The 22,901-nt window shown below is 45.9% G+C and overlaps 1 protein-coding gene across 4 annotated transcripts in view; it reads right to left on the bottom strand.

Moving 5' to 3' along the window:
- The window catches only part of UBN1 (ubinuclein 1), a 32,146-nt gene extending 9,790 nt beyond the window's left edge, over nt 1-22,356 (bottom strand). For 2 of the 4 annotated variants that reach the window (XM_061152774.1, XM_061152777.1), the window contains exons 1-12: nt 22,207-22,356; nt 18,056-18,343; nt 14,989-15,075; nt 14,334-14,429; nt 13,860-13,994; nt 13,074-13,177; nt 12,007-12,445; nt 5,416-5,486; nt 4,069-4,198; nt 3,770-3,891; nt 3,506-3,634; nt 3,178-3,321 (exon numbers count right to left, since the gene is read on the bottom strand). In XM_061152774.1, the coding sequence (XP_061008757.1) occupies nt 3,178-3,321; nt 3,506-3,634; nt 3,770-3,891; nt 4,069-4,198; nt 5,416-5,486; nt 12,007-12,445; nt 13,074-13,177; nt 13,860-13,994; nt 14,334-14,429; nt 14,989-15,075; nt 18,056-18,304 (1,706 nt within the window). In that variant the 5' untranslated portion in view covers nt 18,305-18,343; nt 22,207-22,356. Of the gene's footprint in view, nt 1-3,177; nt 3,322-3,505; nt 3,635-3,769; nt 3,892-4,068; nt 4,199-5,415; nt 5,487-12,006; nt 12,446-13,073; nt 13,178-13,859; nt 13,995-14,333; nt 14,430-14,988; nt 15,076-18,055; nt 18,344-20,743; nt 20,859-22,206 lie in introns of all 4 variants that reach the window. The other 2 variants (XM_061152775.1, XM_061152776.1) reach the window with 2 other exon arrangements.
- Nucleotides 22,357-22,901: the final 545 nt, after the last annotated feature.

Genomic DNA, 22,901 nt, shown 5'->3' with positions numbered 1-22,901 from the left:
AACTATACTTCAATCGAAGAGTAGAGGATAGCCCCAGATAAAAGTTGAAGGTGTTCATGATCAAAAAACCTATCCTGTAAAAAATGCTCATGGGTCCTGAAGGTGAAATGAAAAAACAGCACTTCAAAGTTACATGCACAAATAAAGATCTCAGAAAGGTGAATATACAAAGACCACTACAGAAGACAGTATCATTATAACAATGGTTTGTAATCATAAAGTATGATTTAAGAGACTAATACTAACTTAAAAGCTAGTAAATATTATTATGACTTTGGTTGGTAACTCTAAATCTTGTTTTCTGCATAATTTAAGAGGCATTTTAAAAACTATTAGTTTATGTTTTGGGGCACACAATGTATAAAAATGTACTTCTGTGACAGCAGCAGAGCTGTATGGGGGCAGAGTTTTTATATGTTAATCAACTTACAGAAGTATTAGTAACTACTTTAAAAAATAACAATTCAACACTCTAATCAAAAGACAGAGACTGGTAGAATAAGTAAAAAACATGATCTGATCTAACTACATGCTGTCTGTTGCCGCTGCGGCGCTGTGCTCAATTATGTCCGACTTGGTGCGACCCCATGGACTGTAGCCCACCAGCTCCCCTGTACGTGGGATTTCCAGGCAAGCTACAAGAGCCAAAGACAAGAACAGACTGAAAACAAAAGGACTGAAAAAGGTACTCCACGCAAAAATCACCAAGAGAGCAGAGGCAGCTGTATTAACATCAGACAAAACAGACTTTCACTTGAGAAGGTTACAAAGATACAGAAAGCTATTATATGTTAATAAAAGGTTCAATACAGCAAGAAGATATAACGATTATAAACATTCATGCACCTGACAAACCTTTAAAATATATGAAGCAAAAACTGATGGAACTGAAGAGAGAAAGAAACAGTTTTACAATAAAAGCTGGAGATTTCAATACCCCCTCACAAAAATGCCTAGAATAATCAGATAGAGGATAAAGCAACAGAGGACTTTACACAATAAACCAATTAGATATAACAGAGAGACACAAAAACATTCTACCCAACAACAACAGAACACACTTTCTCAAGTGCACATGGGACATTTTCTAGGACAGATCATATGTTAGGCCACAAATGAACTCTCAGTAGATTTTAAAAGACAGATATCAAACAAAGTGTCTTCTCTGATCACAACGGGAATGAAGTTAGAAATCAAACAAAAGGAAAACTGGAAAACAAAATTGTAAGAAAAAAAGGCAGATACATTAGACAAAACAACTTTTAACAACATACTTTTAAATGATCAACGGATCAAAGAAGAAATCACGAAGACAATTAGAAAATACTTAAAAAAACAAATGAAAACGAAAACACAACATACCAAAACCTACAGGACACAGTGAAAAGTGGTGCTGAGAGAGAGAACTCTTAGGTATAACTGCTTACATGAAGAAACAAGGAAGGTCTTGAATCAACAACCCAACTTTATAAGGAACAGAAAAAAGAAGAACTAAACCTAAACCCAGCAGAATGAAGGCTATATCAATAATAAAGATTAGTGAAGAAATAAGGAAAATAGAGAATAAACAATAAACAATTATAGGCCTATTTAGACTTCCTATTTTTTTCTGATTTAGTCTTGGTAACTTTTGTGTTTCTAGAAACTTGTCCATTTCATCTAGGTTGAAAGATCCATAGAGTAAAAAGGCAACCCAGAGAACAAAGAAATATTGGGAAACTATGTATCTGATATGGGATTAATATCCAGAATACATAGTGAACTCTTAAAACTTAACAACAAAAAAGCACACTAACTTAAAAATGGGCAAAAGACTTGAATAAACATCTCCAAAGAAGATATACAAATGTACAGTTAGCACATGAAAAAATGCTCAATATCACTAACCACTAGCAAAGTGAACGATGGGGCACCACCTCATATCCATCAGGATGATGGCTACCAAAAAAAGAGAAAACAACAAATGTTGGTGGGGATGTGGAGAAATTGGAACCTTGTGCACTGCTGGTGGGAATGTAAAAAGATAACAACTACTATGAAAAACAGTATGGTGGTGCCTCAAAAATTAAACACATCATCATATGATCCAGCAATTTCAGTTCTAGGTGTCCATGTAAAAGAACTGAAAGCAGGCTCTCACAGAGATGTCTGTATGTCCGTGTTCACAGCGGCATTATTCACAATAGCTTAAAGGTGGAAGCAACACCAAGTACCATCGACAGATGAATGGATGAGCAAAATGTATATATACAGGAGAATATTATTCAGCTTTAAAAAGGAACAAGTTCTGACACTTGCTACAGTTGATGAACCTCGAGGACATTATGCTGAGTGGAGTAAGCCAGACACAAAGACAAACACTTTGTATGAGTCCGCTGACATGAGGTACTTAAAAGTAGTCAAAACCAGACAGTAGAATGGTGGCCTCCCGGTCTGTGGGGAGGAGAAATGTGGAGTTGGTGTATTTAACACCATTGAACTGTGCCCTGAAAGATGCTAAAGTTTACATTAAGTATATTTCACCACTCCTCTCCCCCCCAATTTTTTTTTAAAGAACACTAGTTACAGGAAACTTTCTCTGTGTATTGCAGATATAGTCCATTCATGGAAAGCTATGTAACACAAAGGAGCCTGTTAGAAAAGTCTAGCACTTGGCTCTAAGAAGTAGTCACTCCTGCCAATTGCAAATAAGAATTCTGTTCAAAAAATTAAAATGTTCCCGACATGCACCTGCCTCCCAACTTCCAGTAGGCGCCATTATGTCACAGCAGAAAAGGGCATACTGACATAGAACTGAAGTGGGATAAAGAATGACGAAGACAAAATCCCACAAGTAACTCCCTCTTCCCGGGGAGACAGAGAAGCCCCTAGTTTCTCAGGTGAGATGAGAGTCCAATCCACTAGCCTGTGACTCTGAGGGTGGGGCTCTGGTGGCCTGGCACAGAAGAATCACTCAAAACATCTCTTTACCACAAGAATGGGCTTCCCTTGAAGCTCAGCTGGTCAAGAATCCACCTGTAATGTGGGAGACCTGGGTTCGATCCCTGGGTTGGGAAGATCCCCTGGAGAAGGAAAAGGCTACCCACTCCAATATTCTGGCCTGGAGAATCACATGGTCCACAAAAATGCTCCACCCTAGGGTCACACTGACTACACTGGCTGCCCACGGGCTCTCACCTGGCCTGCATCCAGCCTTTGGGCCAGAGAGGTTTGACCTCGGCATCCAGAAACGCCTTCACATAGTCCTCCCAGGACTGGGCCTTGCTCTTCTCCAGGTCAAAGCTCTCCAGTTTGATCTTTACCACCTGACAGAGCAGCTCCCTGCAGAGTGGACAGAAGTCACAACCTTTAAACCATCCCAAATGCTTCTTCAAGGTTTCAATCATGTGCTTTCAGCAGCCCTAATTAAAGAAAAAGATTCTAACCTTCATTAGAAACACAGGAACACGCTCAGACACTGGCCCCACAAACCCTCCACTGAGGCAAGGTCCCAGTTTGGGCACACCTGATTTCATCACTCCACTGGAACTTCTTCCGGGGTCCCATTATCCTCCGGCCCCCCTTCTCCTCATCTTCCTCCTCATCAGAACAGACCCGTTCTCTCTGCTCCTTGTCCTTCTCCTCTTCCAGCATCCTAGAGAGTGGGAAGGATTAGGCGGGACCCCAAGGTCACCACAGACCCGCTTCCTCCTGCCCACCGCCCCCCACCACCCCCCAAGACTTCTCAGAAGAGATGAGGATGCTGAAGGCAGCGAGGGGACACACTTACTTGGCGACCTTGGCTTGTGTGTGGGCCTGGCACTCGTCCTGGTACTTGGCCATCTGCTCCGGCATGGCCCTACCAATGGCTTCCTTAAGTTTCTGGAGTGGCTCCTTCAGACGCCCACCCTGCTAAGAGCAAGACCAGTCATGAGTCTGGTTTACACGTCACTTTTTACACTGAGGACACACTCTAAGCATAACCAACCACACGGAGGCAGTGCAGCAGCAGCTATGGCACCTGTGAGCATGCGATCACCCTCCCCACTGGGCCCCGAAGCCACAGGGCTCCACTGCAAGGTCACCCACCTGCTCACACAGGTGCAGTTTTCGTGCACGCTTGACCAAGGTGTCTTTGCTGCAGGGCAGGAAGGAAGCAAGGTAGGCATACACTCCAGAACGGGTCTGGCTGCTCAGCTCCCGGGTCTGCGCTTCTATGCTGAAGAACAGAGCAGAGTTACCCACCGCAGCACCTCTCATCTGCAGGAGCCAAGAGTGGGCCAAGCCTTATCTCGCCAGTCACACAGCATCACGGAGCGGCCAGCACAACAAACCCGACGAACTTGGCTAGGCAGAGTGCACCAAGGTTCTCAGGTCAAAGACAAGACTGAGTCAAAGGTGTCAAGAAAACTGAGTCTCCAAGAGTATAAGCTCTGAAGTTCTAAGTTTCATAAACAAAGAAAGCATAAATGCTTTCAAGCTGGGAAGTAATCGAGTTACTTGGGATTGACAGGGAACAGTTTCCAGCAGAGCTTCCCTTTTTTTCCCCTATAGTTCCAAGTTCTGTCCCTGACTCCGTGGGTCAAGGAAATCCTCACGCCTGCAGAATCCCCACTGAGGCGAGCAGAACACAGTCTGCCTTCCAGCCCTTGAGCTCTCTGGACCTGGCACAGTCCCGGGCACAGACCCCTCACCTGAGCAGACCCTCAGGTGCTCCCTGACTCCAACGGCCAATCTCCCTCTGTCCTGGCCAGACAAGGTGCTTTGCTAGAATATTCCCTGGTCTGGACCACTGGTTTCACACACGCAAAACCCTCAGCGGTTGCGTAGTCAGCTTCCTCTGGTACACAATGCAACCAGGAGAGAAACTGGCAAACCTGGTGGGCCAGATACAAAGAGTCTGGCTTGGATTTGTATGTGTGGGTTTTGGCTTTTTTTTACTTTTTAATCCAATTCATACAGTCGGGTGTCCCAGAGGCTCGTGTGTGTGAGATGGGGAGTGGGAGGGTGAGCACCGGCCTCAGAACACAAGTGCGACCAGGAGAGCGACCAGGCTCCCCGAGGAGCTCCCCGAGGGCAGGGCCAGGGCCTGCACTGAGCCGTCGCCCCCTCTCCTCAGAGACGGGCAGGCGGTGCCTGCTCTCTGCTCTCGCCTCACAGGCGGCACAACACCCTCCCCAGCACGCCGTGACAAAGACACATGGAGTCCCAACAACGTCTGCCGCCTCAGGTTAGGATGGTCTAGCAGATCCTGGAGACAAACATCTGATGTCCCCGCCCCTGACTTCTATTATAAAAAATCACAATAAAGCAATAGAAACCAATTTTTAAAAATCTCATCAGGGCTTTCTTTTCCCTCAATTGTACTCCCACTTCCCCAGGCCTGCAAAACCCCTGCATGGTAACAGCAGATGCAAAGAAACGAAAGATACTCACTCTAGGAGGATGCCATTAATATCCTGGGTGAAGAACTTCTGTCTGCTCTCTCCCTCCGCAGCTCTGGCAGCCTGGTTCATGGCAGACAGGAACAGGCGTTAGCACCCTTGCCCTGCACCGCCCGCACTCACCCACAGGCCTAGACAACGCCAGATGACAAAACCCTCGCGCCGAGCCCTGCCCCGCTCAATCCTAATCCAGACTAAGTTCACCTATGACCACTGCATGCTCCAAAAGTGGCGCATCCAGCTCTCTTCACAGGCTGCTGCAGCATCTACGGACAGACAGTCCATTCTTCCCAGGACTTGACACAACAGTCATGTAAGAGGGTTGAGTCTTATGTGAAGAAAATCAGAGTCAAGGGACTCGTGAATCTGATTCAGCCAGCGAGCGAGCTCCTCTGCCCGGCACTCTATCATCTAAACGGCGAGTTGTGTTTTCCATACCATCTACAGCACAAAACAATCAAGAACTTTAACAAACCTGCAATATTTGAAGGCCTTTATTCACCAAAACAATATTAGTAACAATGATAATGTGCTGCTTCAGCATTTAAAAACCATAATTCTTTGAAAATTCATAATCTATTTAGGGTATGTTATCACAAACTCTATTTATTACTCAGACCACTGGAATGACTAACCCACCTGACTACCTACTAACACAGATATAGCAGGCTGCTATGGTGCTGTGCTTCCCACAAGCACACAGTTCACAAGACCCTGGCTGGCCACCCTGGAGGCCCCTGAAGTCATCCCAGGAGGCGGCCAAGCCAGCAAAAGCACAAGCGAGGAACGCAGCATGCAGAGGTCCGGGCCAGGGGTTCTTTACTTGGCTGCGCACAGCTGGCGGCCTTCTGCATCCTAGATGCATCCCACCGGAATCTCCCGGGAAGGCCTGGGTCCCTTACAACAGGCCCCAGGATTAGGACTCTTTAAAATAACTCTGGTGACGAGCATGTAGAGGATCGAGAACCACTGACCTACACCCAAGAGTTTCCTGGTTCAAAGTCAGTTGCTCAGTCCTGTCTGACTCTTTGTGACCCCCTGGACTGCAGCCCACCCAGCTCCTCTGTCCATGGGATTCTCCAGGCAAGAATACTGGAGTGGGCTGCCATTCCCTTCTCCAGGGCGTCTTCCCGACCCAGGGATCGAACCTGGGTCTCCTGCATCACAGGCAGATCCTTTACCGTCTGAGCCACCAAGGAAGCTCCCTGGTCCAAAGGCTTTGGGCAAAATAAAACGTCAGGCTTGACATATAATAATGATGGTAAACAGAGACAAGAAGGTGACTGTCTACAGTGAAGTGATCAATCCTGATCAAACTTTGGGAACACCTACCTTTCTCTAGCCCCACTGGCCTTCCCCTCACCACATCCTCTGGGTCCTGTCCTGACTTCCTAGCTCTAATCTGTCTCCTCCACTAGCTCTTAGCTGCAGGCGCACTCCCAAGTTCCATCGAGAGACCTCTTCACCCAACAGTGTCTTCCCCTCAGCTTCAAAATAACACACATGCACAAAATAACAAACACAAACCTAAACCTCTATCCTTAGCTCTGGACCAGAACTGTCAATTATCTCCCTGAATGAATGACCCTGCAGTATACAAATCAACTTGTCCAAAATCTAACCCACTCCTTTCTGCTCTTCCTCCCAAGTCCCTACTTCTAACAACAGCACCTCACCCTTCTTAAATCCTCTCACTTTTCTTTAGAACTCTTCAGGAGGCCTTCCCAAGCCTAGAATCAAACCCAAACTCCTCCACCTGGCAGTCAGGGCTCTCCAGGACCTGGCCTCACAATCCTCTCCAGTCCCCACCTCCCACCATATACCAGGAGTCCCTGTTATTCAACACGTTGCCTGTTCTCAGCCCTGGGCCCTGGCTTACCAGAAGGCCACGTCATCTGAGAGGCTGGCCAAGCTTGCTGCTTCCAGTCCTTTCCCTATGGACCCCCAAGAGCCCCTCTTTCCCCTCCTCAAGTCTGGTGGTCCACTGGGCCATCCTGTTGGCCATCCAATCATGACAGCTTATTTCACCCTGCTCTGCCCCACAGCCCATTCTTTACATGGCTACCAGTCTGTTTATACAAGAAGCTCATGGAGAACGTGAACTGAATCTTACTCATCAACATGTTTCCTACAGCGGCCCATCACCTAACAGCTACTGAATAAACATCAGCTGAGTGGGCGATGAATGAACACACAAATGAACAGATTATCACCGCAAGGATGAAAACCAAGACGAAGAAAAGCTCACTACCAGACAAAACTTGCAGAGGATATGAAAAAATGTATTTAGCTCGGCTAGGGGAGGGGCAGAGGCCGGAGATGGCTGGCAGAAAGGGAAGGAAGAGAGGGTGTCACTAACGTCACCCGTTATGTCTTATGCTATCACAAAGTTTGGAATTCCCCGGTGGCACCTTTAACGTACTAGGATTGTGATTTCAGTTTGAGAGAAAACAAAACGGAGTCATTCTTTTAACTTAGAGACTGCTGGTTATAGGGCTTCTCAGGTGGCGCCAGGGGTAAAGAACCCACCTGCCAATGCGAGAGATGTGAGAGACATGGGTTCGATCCTTGGGTCAGGAAAATCCCCTGGAGGAGGGCACAACAACCCACCCCAGTGTTCTTGCCTGGAGAATCACATGGACAGAGGAGCCTGGCAGGTTATAGTCCATGGGTGCTGTGCATCGGGCCGCAGAGAGTCAGACACAACTGAGGGGACTTAGCACACTGCTAGTTATAAGATGCAGAAGCACCTTTACAGTAATCCAACCTAATTAACATGCACTTCAAATGTCTGTTTGTCAGACCCAACAACACCTCAGGCTTCCAATTTTTGTTTGTTTTTGGCCACACTGTGCGACTGGTGGGATCCTAGTTCCCTGACCAGGGACTGAACCCAGGCCCCTGACAGTGAAAGCAAGTAGTCCTACCCACTGAGCCGCAAGGGAATTCTCTCTAATCAAATTTTTAGATGTTAGCCATTTCAGAAGCTTTCTGGCTATATAATTTTTTTTTTTTCCTGATGCCTTCTGAATCATGCAGAACAGTGTCTCTGAGGATCTGGCTTTATGCTGAAGTAGTCAAGGGCTGCATTTTTAAATAAATCTAAATAAATGAGCCACTGACTATGTAGTTGATATCGTCTGCCAAGAAGAACTGAGATCCCTCAACCCTAATGAGAAACACCCTTGCCGGAGGCATTGTATGAATCAGTTAAATCAATCACTCCTAGGAAGACTAGCTAGGAAATGAAATAAAACCAGACAGCCAGATCGTGCTGATTTACAGTAGTTCCAATAGCCTTTTAATGAGCTCTTTATTCATTATAAGAAAAGCCACTTCTAGCCTTTCAGCACCTAGATCACAACTTTATATACTGTACCTGCTTTTGCTGAATAGAGTGAAATCTGACATGATTTTCTTTACAAAGACCAAATTGGTTTGTTTGTTTTTAGGTTGCACCGTAAGGCATGCAGGGTTTTAGTTCCCCGACCAGGGATCAAACCTGTGCCCCCTGTATTGGAAGTGCAAAGTCTTAACCACTGGACCACGAGGGAGGTCTCAAAGTTTTTTTTTCTATCTTACTCTCCTTGAATCTGTGTCTCTCTAGTTTTGCAATGCAAGGGTTCTAACTGTACAGAGGGGTAAGCAGTGAGCAGGTAGAAGGGTGGGCAACATGTGTCTCCATTTCTTTTCTATTTTTAGGATCACTATCCTTTCCATTTTATGCTTAAATGAAGAGGAAACAGACATGGGTCATCTGCACGAAGCAGGGTAAGTAGCTGCCAAACTCTTATCAAGACAGTTACCTATCAATGGGCAATGTTATCTCAACTTTCCAACCACCAAGACAAAGGACACAACCAACACATATTAGGAGAAGACAGACAGGGGCAAGGCTGTCAGGTCAAACCACTGGGGTCCCTGGGGCCCATAAATATCATAGCACATGGGAGTAAGAAGTGGAAAGTGAGCTAACAGGAGAAAACAGCAACAGTGCTGGAGTGCTCCCTCTCAGAATATCTCTTTCACATATGTAAATTTTCAAATGTATTTTTTGAAGTTTTAAGAATAACATTTAGTTAGAAGACAAATCTTATTTTCGCTTCCAACAGCAAAATATTTTTCCCTGGGAGACTGACGCACATCACGTTAGAATCTGCTTCAGAACCATGGGGGACTGCAAACAGGACCACGGACTCCTCCCCTCCCAGGGCAGGCTGTCCCCATGGGAGGGGTCCTCTAGCTGGTGACTTGCTTTCCCAATACAGTGTGGCAGAAGGGATACAGTGCATACTACCTCGAAGGCTAGATCATGAGGGTCTTATGGCTTCCACCTTCACCCTCTTGAGATAGTACCCTGAGACTGTCCTGCCCAGAATGAGAGACGGGAGGAGAGGCCCTGTGGTCCTGGCTGTCCCAATGCCCAGCCATCTCACCAGCTGAACGCAGCCCCGAAAGCCACCACGTCTGTGGGGTGGGGTAGGGCGGGTTCAGACACAGTAGAGACTATGCCCTCTAGGGCCGAGATTTAAAATCTCAACAATCACAAAAACAAAGCAAGGGGGGACAAAAAGAAAAAGAAGGGAGTGAAAAATAAAGTGAGAAACACATAAACACTGTCAATGTTAGTGATATATATCAAGTTTAATTTAAATTAAAAAAAAAAATAATGTCCAATTCAAGATCTAGGACAGGGCTTCTTATTAATGATCCAAAGATCCACACGTGACTTTTGAAAATTTGTGTAACTTTTGTGTACACAGGCATCTTTCCCTGGGAGGACACTCTGCCAGCAGACTCTCACAGTGGGGCCTGGGGATAGAGCACCTACGCCCATGTGCAGAAGGCTCCAAGTGCCCCCAGCGCTGGGGAGCCTTTAGGGTGGCATTAAGTAACTTTCTAAAACAAGCCTTCTTTGTCATGCAATCATTAAAAATAATGAGGGCTTTAGAATAATATTTATTAAGTGAAAAGAGCAGAAAACAATTATTGACAACTATAATTACAACTGCATAAAAACATATATACAGAGGCTAGAAAAGAAAGTGAGTTGAAAATAGTTTTCAAAGTGGCAGTTTCCCAAGTTTCTTAATGCTGGCATAGAAGGGCCAGGTGATGACTGAAGTAACAGTTTCACACGTGAATATACGTTCAAGCCAGTACAGTAACGTCTCATCACCACCTCCTCACCAGGGCCTGAGCCTACCTTACCTATGGGCCCCTGACCCCTCTCTCCATCATTCCTGAGAGATAACGGAGACTTGGCAATTCCTGAGGAAGGACAGCCTGCTCAGTGTCCACCTGATGGACTCCAGAAAGTAAGGTTTTCTCAAATCACGACCCAACGCTGTTCCACATGAAGCCACTCTGTTTCCACCAGACTTGTCCATCCTTCCCAAGAAAACGCAATAATGAGTCTCAGTTACCACCCTCGGTGGAAGCAGGGACGCATCCCAGAGCCACTTTTAACTTTTCTCTAAGGAATGACTGGCCTCTGCCACACACATCTGACTTGACTCAAGGCTTTCAGAAGCTACGGGATAATCTGATTACAAACCAGAAGACTGAAAAGAAGGAGTAATTTTTTTTTAACATGTATTCTTAGAGCAAGCACAGACCCTGAATCCTGACAGGGCATAATTCATTTAAATGGGTACACTCAAACAACACTGTACACATTCCACAAGGATGAACAGAGCTCTGAATAAGACATCTGAAGTATTTCGCATGCCGTGTTCAAGTATTTTTTGCAAGTGAGAAAATCATTTGCAGAAGTGGTTCACATTTTATCCTGCCCTGATCCTAGTGTATATGAGGACTAGTATACACAAGAGATTCTGAAACACTCAGAGTCCCTGGTTTAAAACTTAAGCTATAGAGTATAAGTGCCCCCAGGGTTGTCGTAAGTCATGATGTCCAAGGTGAAATAGTATTTTAACTAAAATACACTACAACTAATGACCCGTGCTTGGCTTATCATCAGTATTCATGGATCACGGAATTTACAGTCCTTAGTGCTCTAGTACTAGGTCAACTCCCCATCCCCAGGGGGAAAACAGGAGGAATGTCCACTATTTTCCAAAGACTGTTACTGTTTTTAACGTGGGGCATGGACAGCACTTACGGTTCAGCTCTTCTTACGTATCAGAATTCCAGATTCCTATAATCACTACCTAACAATAAACCCAGTGGCAACTAGGCATATGCCCCACACTCAACACGTCTGCAAACTTCTGTGAATGTTCAAAACCTTCAGATTACTAAAGAGATGGATCTCTGCCTCAGCTGCCTGCTGCCAACATGAGTGTCTGTCACACAAAAGGAAAGATGCTGACAGGCACAGAGGAGGAGAGAAAAATCTCTCCAGAAGAAAGTAGATTTTCCAGATGTGAAGGAATCACAAAAGGACAGGCAGAGCTGACCCTGTGCTCTTGCTTGGGATGGGAAGAAAGCCCAGAAAAGCAGACACTGGAAGCGCCCATGACTAAGGGTTGCCCTGGGCCATGAGCTGTGGGGGGTTCGGGACCAGCAACGATCCGCCCGATCGCTTCCAGGAGAGCCCAGCCACTCCATGTCACCATACCTGAGCCAGCTCCTTAACGCGCTTCTCCAGGGGTGCAGGCAGGCCTTCGGGAAGGGAAGAGGGCTGCCTGAATTCCTGGTCCAGTCCCACCCCAAGGGAATCGCTTTCATCATCCATATCGTGGAAGGGGCTTCCTTCTGGAGACTCACTGAGCAGCTGCTCCAAGTCCAAATCCGTTAGCGAGTCCATGGCGGTGGCCGCCTGTAGCAAGTCGTTGTCAGAGGCGGAGCCGAAGAGCGAGAGCAAAGGGTCGGAGGCACCTTCCAATTCCCGCAAGCCCTGAGCTTCCGCTGACGACACCGCTATGGGCTTGTGCTCTTCGTCCCTCTTTCTCTGAGCCTCTTTCTCCTTTTGGAATTTCTTCAGCATCTCTTTAACACTCAAAGCCGCAGAATACTTCTTTTTCTTCTTCTCCTTACTGGCATTGAGGGCTGTAAAGCTGCAAGTAAAAGGGAGAAGTCGGTTACTAAGATTGCAGGACCCCTCGCAAGGGAAATTTCCAGAGGGGCTTCAGCCCCGCTCCCAGCACAATGGTCTCCGGGAACCTCAGCCACAAGTCTACCCCTCCCTCCTCTTGGCACATGGAGCTCCTCCTTGCTGGGACCAAAGCTTGAGACTGAATACAGGTTAGCAAAACAGTAACACAAAATGCTAAACATCCGATAGGTTTTTTAAAACCACTGCCAGGCTGAAATAAAAGGTTGCAAAAACAGGAGGGGCAAGAAAGACATTTAAAGGGAGAAAGCAGGAGCAGCAGCAACTTGGAGGGCAGCTGGGATGAGACCAAGTGAGGCTGAGGAAGCAGGACCAAAGAAGACAAAGGGGACAGAGACAGGAGAACAGGGGCAGAGAAGGGTGCTCAGGAGGACAGGAGACGTCAGCAGTCACACAGTGACAGAGAGACCCGCCAACACAGACAGCGGGACAGAGCGCGCTTTGATGCCGACACACAGGGACGTGAGAGCCCCGACGAGGCCGCATGGCCCCGTGAGGCTGTGAGGAGGGCGCATGGCCCGGCGGCCCTGACGGTGCAGAGTCCTCCTAGCAAAGAAGCTGCTGCCTCTCACCCGGCTTTGGAAAACTTGGACTTTTTCGATTTCTTCTCCTTGTCATAAGTGTCATCTTTTTTCTTCTTCTTTATCTTCTCACCACCTTCCTTCAACTTCCGCTTCTGAGAATTAAAGACAAGGCACAGTTACACGGCTCCCCAGCTCTGGGAGCAAGTGCACTACGCAGCACTGGCCTTCTCCGCCCAGAGTACATCCTGAGAGCTGTCTTACTTCCTCCACGAACACACGGTTTCAGCTCAGTCCTTGGACCACAGACCCGCAGGTCAGGACAGCATTCCCACTGACAGCGGCTCCTAGGAAACCTGGGCCAGAGGCAACAGAGGCCCTTCTGCAGTCTGAACCATTTCTGGGGGCCCACCTCGCATTTTAAACACCCAGGCAGAGATAGACAGCTTTCAAAATAAGCTTATCTTAGGGCTTATTTTCGTTGGGGTGACAGTCCTGGGAACCGAAGTCCTCTAATGTCCACAGAAGAGACACAGTAAGCTGGTGCACACTTTCCTCACTCCACACCCATCACTGCCCTCGTCCCCGCCCTGGGGCCACCTCGAGGAGCGAGTCCCCGCTGAGCCTGCTGGGACACAGGCATGGACACAATGACTGAGCCTCCAGGGTCACGGCACACGTGTGAGAAGGGAACCGCCAGCCTTGGCACAGCTGGTGCCTCTCCGCCACTCTCCTGAGCCATCCTACACCGGCACAGATTCGGGCACGTCACCTACTGATCTCATAAGGTCACGTCAAAAAGCACTTCTGAAATCCAAAGGCGAGCAATGTTCTAACCTTGGGAGATTTTTTCTTCTTTTCCTTAATGAAGTCATCCTCAGATTCTGACGCTTGTCTAAACTGCAGGGTTCCCGAGTTAATGTAAAATCCTCCATACTTTGTAGTCAAAGAAGCAGGAACAAGCTCATCGTACTGAAGGGGGAAAACAAACTTGGGTCAGCTCCGAGGTCAGTGCTATGTCCACAGGTGCAGAGTGCATCCTGACAGAACGGATGTGACCCTGTCCCTCTGTCACACTTCAGATGACATACTAAGGTATGCTTCAGGTCAGTCACCAAGGTCCAAGTTAGGAGGCGCTCTGCACAGATCTGATCACCATATTCAGAGAGGGAACCAAGGCCCAGATTAAGGCGTCACTCGGCTCCCTTCAGAGCAGCTCTTTCCACTGAAAGGGCACACCCACTGACTCCACCCCCAGCTCCAGTCAGTAGGTGCCTGGGGGCCGAGGTCCTGGCGTCCTTAAGTACTCACCGCCTCAGAGTTATCAATGAAGGAATCGGATTCATCATAACCATAACCCATATCAATCAAGTCCTGTATTCGGTCTTTTCTACGTTTCTTTCCACCCTAAAATTTAAAATAGATCACATGCTTGTTTTTATACTTGTGATAGGAACATACAACACAAGATCTAAACTTTAAACAAATTTTTAGGCCCAGGGTCACAGGACTTCTTTGTTTTTAATACACAGAATTAATTGTTGCCTTGAACTCCAACAGCTAATGACTAAGGGTTATAAAACACTGGACCAGTCTCTATCACACATCCCCCAAAACCGTGTTCCCTAAAGACCTTTCAAAATAGGACAGATTTGTAAATGCGTAAAGTGGCCTAAGACTGAAGAAAGAACTAAATGGCCTTGCATCAAAACATTTATTTTCAGGACAAATTCTAAGGGTAAAAGCCTCCTTATGTTTATTCATCCATTTAGCTCCACATGTGTTCCTGCCATATGCACTTTCTGCACCTTAATGCATTTGTTTAATAACGTCATTCTGCTCTCTCCAAGCTCTATATTCTTTTCACATTAGTGTTGATTAGATAAACCACTAAAGGAATATGAAAATGTCTGAAAACCTCTCCCACCCGACAAGGTTGTTCTGTTGCCCAAGAGAGAAATCTTACATATTTTTCTTCAAATTTCCTAGCAAGGGCCTCCACTTTATGCCTTTCCTTTTCTTCATCATTGAAAGGATCCAAGAGATCTTTCTTCTGTAAAGAGACCATTCCACAAAAATAAGTCACAAAAAAATTCCCACAAAGCTATTCATTGTACCTTCACTGATTCCACACCGATAAACTATATAATAAAAGCAACTTTTTCAGAAAAGACAAGGTAAAATACATATTACCTTCCCATCCGTGTTTACCTTACTTGTTTAAGAAAGCAAAATTTCAATTCATGAGACTCAACAGAACTTGATTCAGTTCATTTCAGTTCAGTCGCTCAGTCATAGTCACGTCTGACTCTTTGTGACCCCATGAATCACAGCACGCCAGGTCTCCCTGTCCATCACCAACTCCCGGAGTCTACCCAAACCCATGTCCATCGAGTTTGGTGATGCCATCCAGCCATCTCATCCTCTGTCATCCCCTTCTCCTGCCCCCAATCCTTCCCAGCATTAGGGTCTCTTCCAATGAGAACTTGATTAAATACCTACAATCGCCCACTGAAGTACTAGGTCCTATAGTGCTCCAAATATGGCAAAAGGAGTTTAGTTGGGGATGCTCACCCCCATGTAAATCTGTGTTCCAATATAACTGGTTTCCTCTGTAATACTAGAAATTATTTTGTGCATTTAAAAACATTATTCTAAGAAAAGGTCCAAAGGCTTCAACCAGACTTGCAAAGCAACCAGTGGCTCAGAAAGGTTAAGAACCCACTGAGCACAGAACAAGCTCCTGACAGCTATTCAATCTTACCGGTTAGAAGAGTGGTATGAACTTATTCTTCTCTCAGTGCTATCAATAGTCAAACCCAAGTTTGTGCCATTACTTTTCCTTGGAAGCCTATCTTAAAGGATCAATAATCTCCCTTCCCTCTCAATCTCAATACTATCTCCAGATATTTTCAAGTAGTCTTCCAAAGTTTGTACTCCATAAACCTTTCTATTTTTCCTCAAATTTTCCAGAGTTGGACCTTAAGCTTTCATGGCAAGGAATCTTAATTTTAATAAAAGACTTCTGTATCAAATACACTGAAGACTTTGGAGTCCAAAAACACTAAGACTGGACTTTTACTTTTTCTACAATGATCACATATAACCTAAGTGGTTCAAATAATTTTAAGAAACCCCACTCATCTGGAGCAGCACTGGATTTAATGTTTACTCCTTAACGACCTGCAAACAGCAATCATCCACGATTTCCTGAATGCATGAAGGTCTGCCTCTGTCTGAACACAGCATCTGGAATGTAAGCTCCTCTCTGTCCAAGCCCTTCAGGGCCTGCATCTGTACCAGACTTAACAAGTACCACACTGTGACTCCTGTGACTTGTGTAGGTGTAATTCTCCTAAAGCATCTACGAGAGCGCAAAGTCCCTGAGGCTGGGACGGCAGCCTCCCCACCTTTACTCAGTCCTCAGCATTCCAGCACAGCGCCTTCACACTCTAAGGCACACGTGTTAAGTGAGTTAGCATAAGTGTGTCAGATTATACCGTGCTTTGAACACTGCAGAGCAGACAGGGTCATTAGGAGTTCTGAACCTGAAGCCAGAAGCGAATCCCCTGAAATCGGACCTGAAGCTCTCTGTGTAAGTTTCACGCATTTTTCTGCAATTGAGGAGGGCATCTGAACCCCACAAAAGGTGAAATCAGAGCACTGGAGTTCTGATCTCAGTTGACCTACTGATTTAGTATGAGCCCATAAATAAATACTTTAACCAATTCCTGCTACTTTCTCTTCCTCTCAAGGAAGAGGATACTGTTCCTACTTTGGAGAAGAGTTGATGAATGGATATGAAGTTACTTTTTCTCAGTCTACCCACTGGCCCTCATACAACCTGGCACAGACTGAAATGGCTTTCATTCATTCAATCAGATCTTTATTAAGGAAACACATTTTTATCTAAAAAAGTGGATAGTCCTTCGGACCAAAGACAGCCCAAAGAGCACAACCACAGGTCAGACTGAAGGAACATGGTGTGGAGGAGTCAGGCACCTGCATCATCTCTTCAACCTGATAGACACTGTGAGCCATGCCCGCCCAACCCCCACGTCCCTGGAGCCAGTCTAGAGACGGGAACGCCGCCAGCCCAGGACCCTGCTCACCTTTCCCACAGAGGCTGGCAGAGCACACAGGCTTACAGTAGGTGCTTAAAATAAATGCTCCTGACCCAGCTCCTACTCAAACTGCACGGTTCCACTGACATGAAATACAGAAACATGCAAAACTGATCTCAGCTATTAGAAATCAGGACAGTTTTGAGGGCTTGAGGGCTGACGTAATATTCTGGGAGGGAAGAAGGGGGGTTTCTATTAGCCCCAAAAATGTTGCATTTTGTAATTTAGGTGCAGGTTACAGGAGTGTTTGTGGAAAGTCCATCAAGTTGTGTATTTATCACATGTGCATTTTCATTATGCACATAATTCAAAGTTTATTAAAAAAAAACGGTACAATGTTAATGAATTGCCAAAACATCAGTAACAACTAAAGCTGGGTAATGGGTACATGGGGGCTTATTATATTATTCCTTCCACACTATACATGACAAAACCCACAAAAATAGGTTTCTATCCATCCAAGTAAAGAAACTATCCAGAATATTACTGTGCTTAGAGAGATGAGCAATCTGTGTCTTTTTTTGTCTGCCCTTGTATTAGGCACAATGAGATTCCCTTGGAAAAGAGAAATGCCCAGCATGAAATTCCAGGTCTGGAAAAGGCAGGGGCTGGTCACACTAAGATGCAACATTTATAGCTTTGGCATGAAAAAATCTGGTGTTTATTTGTGTTAATTAGCCATAATACAAATTAGCCTTGGCTGTGCCACACATTTTCTCTAGCATAAATGAGGAAAATGATTCTAGAAAGAATTCTAACCCTTCCCTCCAGAGGCAAAACTGGCAGACCATGAGCTTGCTTTGTTGGGGAGGCCAAAGCCTCTCTATGCTGCTTCCACCCTCCGGAGCCCTACTGACACACACTACCCTGAGCATTAGATCTGCAGAGCGAGTTGGGGCCACAGTGTACCTTGTCTGCGGGCTGAAGTCCTTTCACCTTCCCTCGTAAGTTCTTCACCAGCTCTGGGTAGAAGAACTCTGGGCAACGTTTGTGATCCGGCTCAAAGAGGGTGAGTGTGATTCGAACAGCAGCCGCGGCTGGCTCTGAGTCCTGATGCTGCTCTGCTCCCCCAACTTCCTCTTTCCGGGATTTCTTCAAAAACGCAGGATTCAAAGAACCTGGGAGAGAGGTGAACTGGACCCTGTGGGGCTCCGACATGGCTACCAACAAGTCTTAGCGGGTGTCACTGCATGGCTTCTGTTAACATTGAAAACAAGAGCCAGGTCAAACCAAGATGATAAAAATGGTGATTTTCCTGTTCAGTTATACAGATTTAAATTTAAAAAAAAAATTCACTGTCAAGAATCATTGTTAAATTTACCCTAATTATTGTTTACTGCTTTTTTCTGCCAAAATACTATTTACTTTAAATATAAAAAACTTCATATAGATATGAAAAACATCCCAAATCCTATACTCAGAGATAATCACTGTTTAGCATACTTCCAGTCTTTTTGTCCCATGCATATTCACTAGATCCTTGACACTTAAGAGAACCCATGCGGATACAGCCTTAAAGAATCCTCAGAACTGCAAAGGAACGCAGAGGAAACTGGTTTTCATTTAATTTATCCAATATACTTTTTTTTAAACTTCGGACTGAGAATAACCTCTTTCTTAAAACCTCTTTATTTTCAGCACCAGCAGTTTACTTTCATGTGGGGCCATTCTTCAAAATGACAAGGTTTTCATCAGTTCATAGAAGCTCTGCCTGCCCCAGGATAAGTTTAAGACCACTGTCTCAGGAGCAGTGTGGCTGGACTCACTTCCTCATACCAGTCTTCCTCATACCACCCAAACTTGGGCCTCAGCAAAGTGACAAAATATCACAAGCCAAAGACCTTCCAGGGGCTTTCCCCAGTGGCACTAGTGGTAAAGAATCTGCCTGCTGATGCAAGAGATGCAGTTTGATCCCTGAGTAGGGAAGATCCCTTGGAGAAGGAAATGACAACCCACTCCAGTATCCTTGGCTGGAAAATCCCATGGACAGAGGAACCTGGCAGGCCACAATCCATGAGGTCACAAAGAGTCAGAACGACTGAGCATGCACACAATATCCATATACATTATGTGTATGTGTATACATGCAATATTCACTTTATTGTGACCATAAAATTGTGACCTATAAAACCAGCTAAGGGAATAAAATATCTAAAAATGAAGAGTTAAAATAATTCTAATTAGGAAGAAAAGCAACTGGCAGCAAAACAGGTTGTTTTTTGGCAGCAAAAAACCATCGTGCACTAAGATGTCAAAAATTTCCCCTAAAAGAAACTTCAAGGCCCCCACGACATCTGTGATGCATTGGATTATAGAAACAAATCCAAGGTGAAGACATAAAGGTACCCACTCATAAAAGCAGGCAAAGTCCCACCATATGAAGAGAATCTGCACATTAACCAATGAAGGATGTAAAAAGGTCAACTTAGAAGTGGTAACTAGGTCCCTGCCTGACCAGTAGGTAATTTAAAAATGTAACCTTATCTTGGCCCAAATTTTAGACAGTATGACCTCAGTCAACCTAATGGTAAAAAAATGCATCTCGTGGTTGTTAAGTGATTTTGCAGGCCTGAGAAAACCTATAACATACTAACACTTAGGTTTTGTATTAAGTTTCATAGGCAATGTGATAATTGCTGTTGCTTGTTAGTATTTCAAACATTTAAGAGAATCAGACATATTAATGACATTAAAATTACAATTTTAATTTGAAATCCTTAGAAAAATATAAAATTGAAAGTGTGCTTTTAAAAGACCTGACTTACACCTATAAAAGTTTATTAGACTTACAAGAGTTAAGTCGTGGAAAGATTTAACTTTAGGTTTATGAGTTCACTGTTTTAGAAGTTTTAGGTACTTGGGAGAACAAGCATAAAGAACTTTAAATGCAGTTTAAAATACTCAAAGAAATTTAATTTTTAAAAAAATTCATTGTTTATGAGAATTTAATCTATTAAACTTGAACTGTGGTGGAGAAGACTCTTGGGAGTCCCTTGGATTGCAAGATCCAACCAGTCCATCCTAAAGGAAATCAGTCCTGGGTGTTCACTGGAAGGACTGATGTTGAAACTGAAACTCCAATATTTTGGCCACCTGATGAGAAGAGCTGACTCATCTGAAAAGACCCCGATGCTGGCAAAGATTGAAGGCAGGAGGAGAAGGGGATGACAGAGAATGAGATGGTTGGATGGCATCACCAACTCAATGGACATGACTTTGGGTAAACTCCGGAGTTGGTGATGGACAGGGAGGCCTGGTGTGCTGCGGTTCATGGGGTCACAAAGAGTTAGACATGACTGAACTGAACTGAATCTATTAAACTGGTGCTTTAATTGAAACTTTGTCAAAAATCAAATTTTTTTTCAAATAATTGAAAAAATCTAAAATGTTTCTTTTTATGTATACATTCTTAGATTTACAAACAAGATTTGTTGAAAAAGCTTAAAAGGCTTAAGAAAGATTAAACATTTAAATACTCAATTTTAACGAGTTGACTCTTAATTCTAAATAAAAGCACAGTATTCTACAAACGAAAGCACCCCTCTTAAAAAACCTCAACCTGGAGAAGGAAATGGCAACCCACTCCAGTATTCTTGCCTGGAAAAGTCCATGGACAGAGGAGTCTGGCGGGCTGAAGTCCATGGGATTACATGACTGAGCATGTGTGCACGAGGGTGGAGGGAAATGGGTTGGTAGCAATAAAGTGGTAGAACTAAAAAAAAAAAAAAAAAACACCTCAACCCAGGTTATCCAAGAAATTCAAGCCTCCTTTTGCATCCCAGATTATTCCAAGGTATGGTACTTTTTGTTGTTTCTATATACCCTCTCAATCATATTTTCAAACTGATTATTGGTGAAATGTAGAAAAACCCACCGAATATTGTGTGCTAATTTTGTAATTAGTCTCGTCAATGAATTCCTAGCTATTTTAATGGTTTTCCCTTAACTCTGTTTTTCAAAATAGGCTGTCCTGTCCTGTTACAGTGGAGAAGGCGATGGCACCCCACAGCAGTACTCTTGCCTGGAAAATCCCATGGACGGGGGAGCCTGGTGGGCTGCAGTTCATGGGGTCGCTAAGAGTCGGACATGACTGAGTGACTTCACTTTCACGCACTGGAGAAGGAAATGGCAACCCACTCCAGTGTTCTTGCCTGGAGAATCCCAGGGACGGGGGAGCCTGATGGGCTGGCGTCTATGGAGTCGCACAGAGTCGGACACGACTGAAGCGACTTAGCAGCAGCAGCATCCTATTACAGAAATGAGAATTTTGTCTCCTCCTTTCTGGAAAATAATGTTCTATTTTTGTTTCATGTCTTATTGCATTGGCTATAACTACCAAGATAATATTAGACAATATATTTACTCATTACCATGTTCCCAGTTCTATCGCAAATGTCCTTAGGGTCCAGTGTGATACTGTCGTACGATTCATAAATTTTACTAAGTCATTAAAAGGTATCCTTTAATTCCTCAAAAATTAAGAGTTCTTAAACCAGGAAGATGTGGTCAATTTTCTTATTTCCTGGAAACTTAAATATGCTTTAAAAAACGATCAGTCTGGTCTATAAAACAACATGACATAGTTAACAGTGAATGACAGCTCCTGAAACTAGCTGACGGTACTTCGGGGAAGCTGAACGCAAAGAGAAACCGGGCCACAGATGAGCCAGTTCTCGAAAAACCCCCTCTTACAACCAATTTACCTTTGGGAGACAGCGTGTAGACCTGCCACTTTTTTTTTTTTTTTTTTTGAGCATAGGATGGCTCAATAAAAGTCCGGTTCTAAGTTAAGTCAATATCGGCGTTGGATTCTTTGGGTTCTACAACTAGAACTGGGGATCTTAAAATATTTTTATTTTCTACCTGGGCTGTTGAGCAGACGCTGTGCTCAACTGCTGTCCCCAGTTCCCCATTGAACGGCTTAGTCTTAACGCAATGATAAACTACGCCTTAGCATCTGCCTTCCTGCTGTCAAAAAAAACCCTGCTCCCAACTTCCCCCCAAAGTGTCAAACTACAACAAGGCTGACGTGAGAGCCCGGACCCGACAAAGACACGCACCTTTGTCCCCGGCGCGACGCAGCCTACGGCCCCGCGGGTCGCTTTCGTGCCCCTCGCGGCAGTCTTCATGCCGGCCCGGGAGCTCGGGCGGCGGCGCCGCTAGCGGCCGGCCCCCGAGCCATGCCTCCCAGAGGGCAGCCGGCCCGCGCCGCGGCCCATGGCCGGGTCCCCGCGCGCCCGGGGTAGTGAGCGGAGCGAGGGGGGGACGGCTCGCCGGCTCTGCCGGCCCAGGAGGAAGCGGAGAGACGCCGGCTCCACGTCGGCCGGGCAACTCGGAACCTCGCGGCGGGCAGCGCTGCGCCCCGGAGAGAACTTGCGGCGCGGAAGCAGGCTCGGAGCGGCTCCCGCTGGACGCCGGCCGTTAGAGAGTGCGCCCCGAAGGACCTGTCCGTCCCCCGGGGGCGACCACGCAGAGCCCGCTGGGCGCGGGGCCCCGGGCGCGGGCGGAGCGCTGGCTTCCAGGCCGCGCCGAAGTCCGTCAAGGCAGCTACCGGCGCGCCTACGCGGCCGGCCCCGGGGCCCGCGCCGGACTAACGGCCGTAACGGAAGTGCTGTCGGGGCGGGCGCTGGAGGCCAGGGCCCGGGGGCGGGGCGGGCCGCACGGCCGGCTCCCTCGCTCGTTCAGCCGGCCGCACCGTCGCCGCCGCCGCCGCCACCGCCGCCGCCGCCACCTCAGACCGCGGCGCTTCGTTGTC

The sequence above is a fragment of the Dama dama genome, chromosome 10 (genome assembly GCF_033118175.1).
Source record: "Dama dama isolate Ldn47 chromosome 10, ASM3311817v1, whole genome shotgun sequence".
NCBI lineage: Eukaryota > Metazoa > Chordata > Mammalia > Artiodactyla > Cervidae > Dama > Dama dama.
The sequence above is the reverse complement of the archived record's forward strand: the minus strand, read 5'-3'. Positions and strand labels throughout refer to the sequence as shown.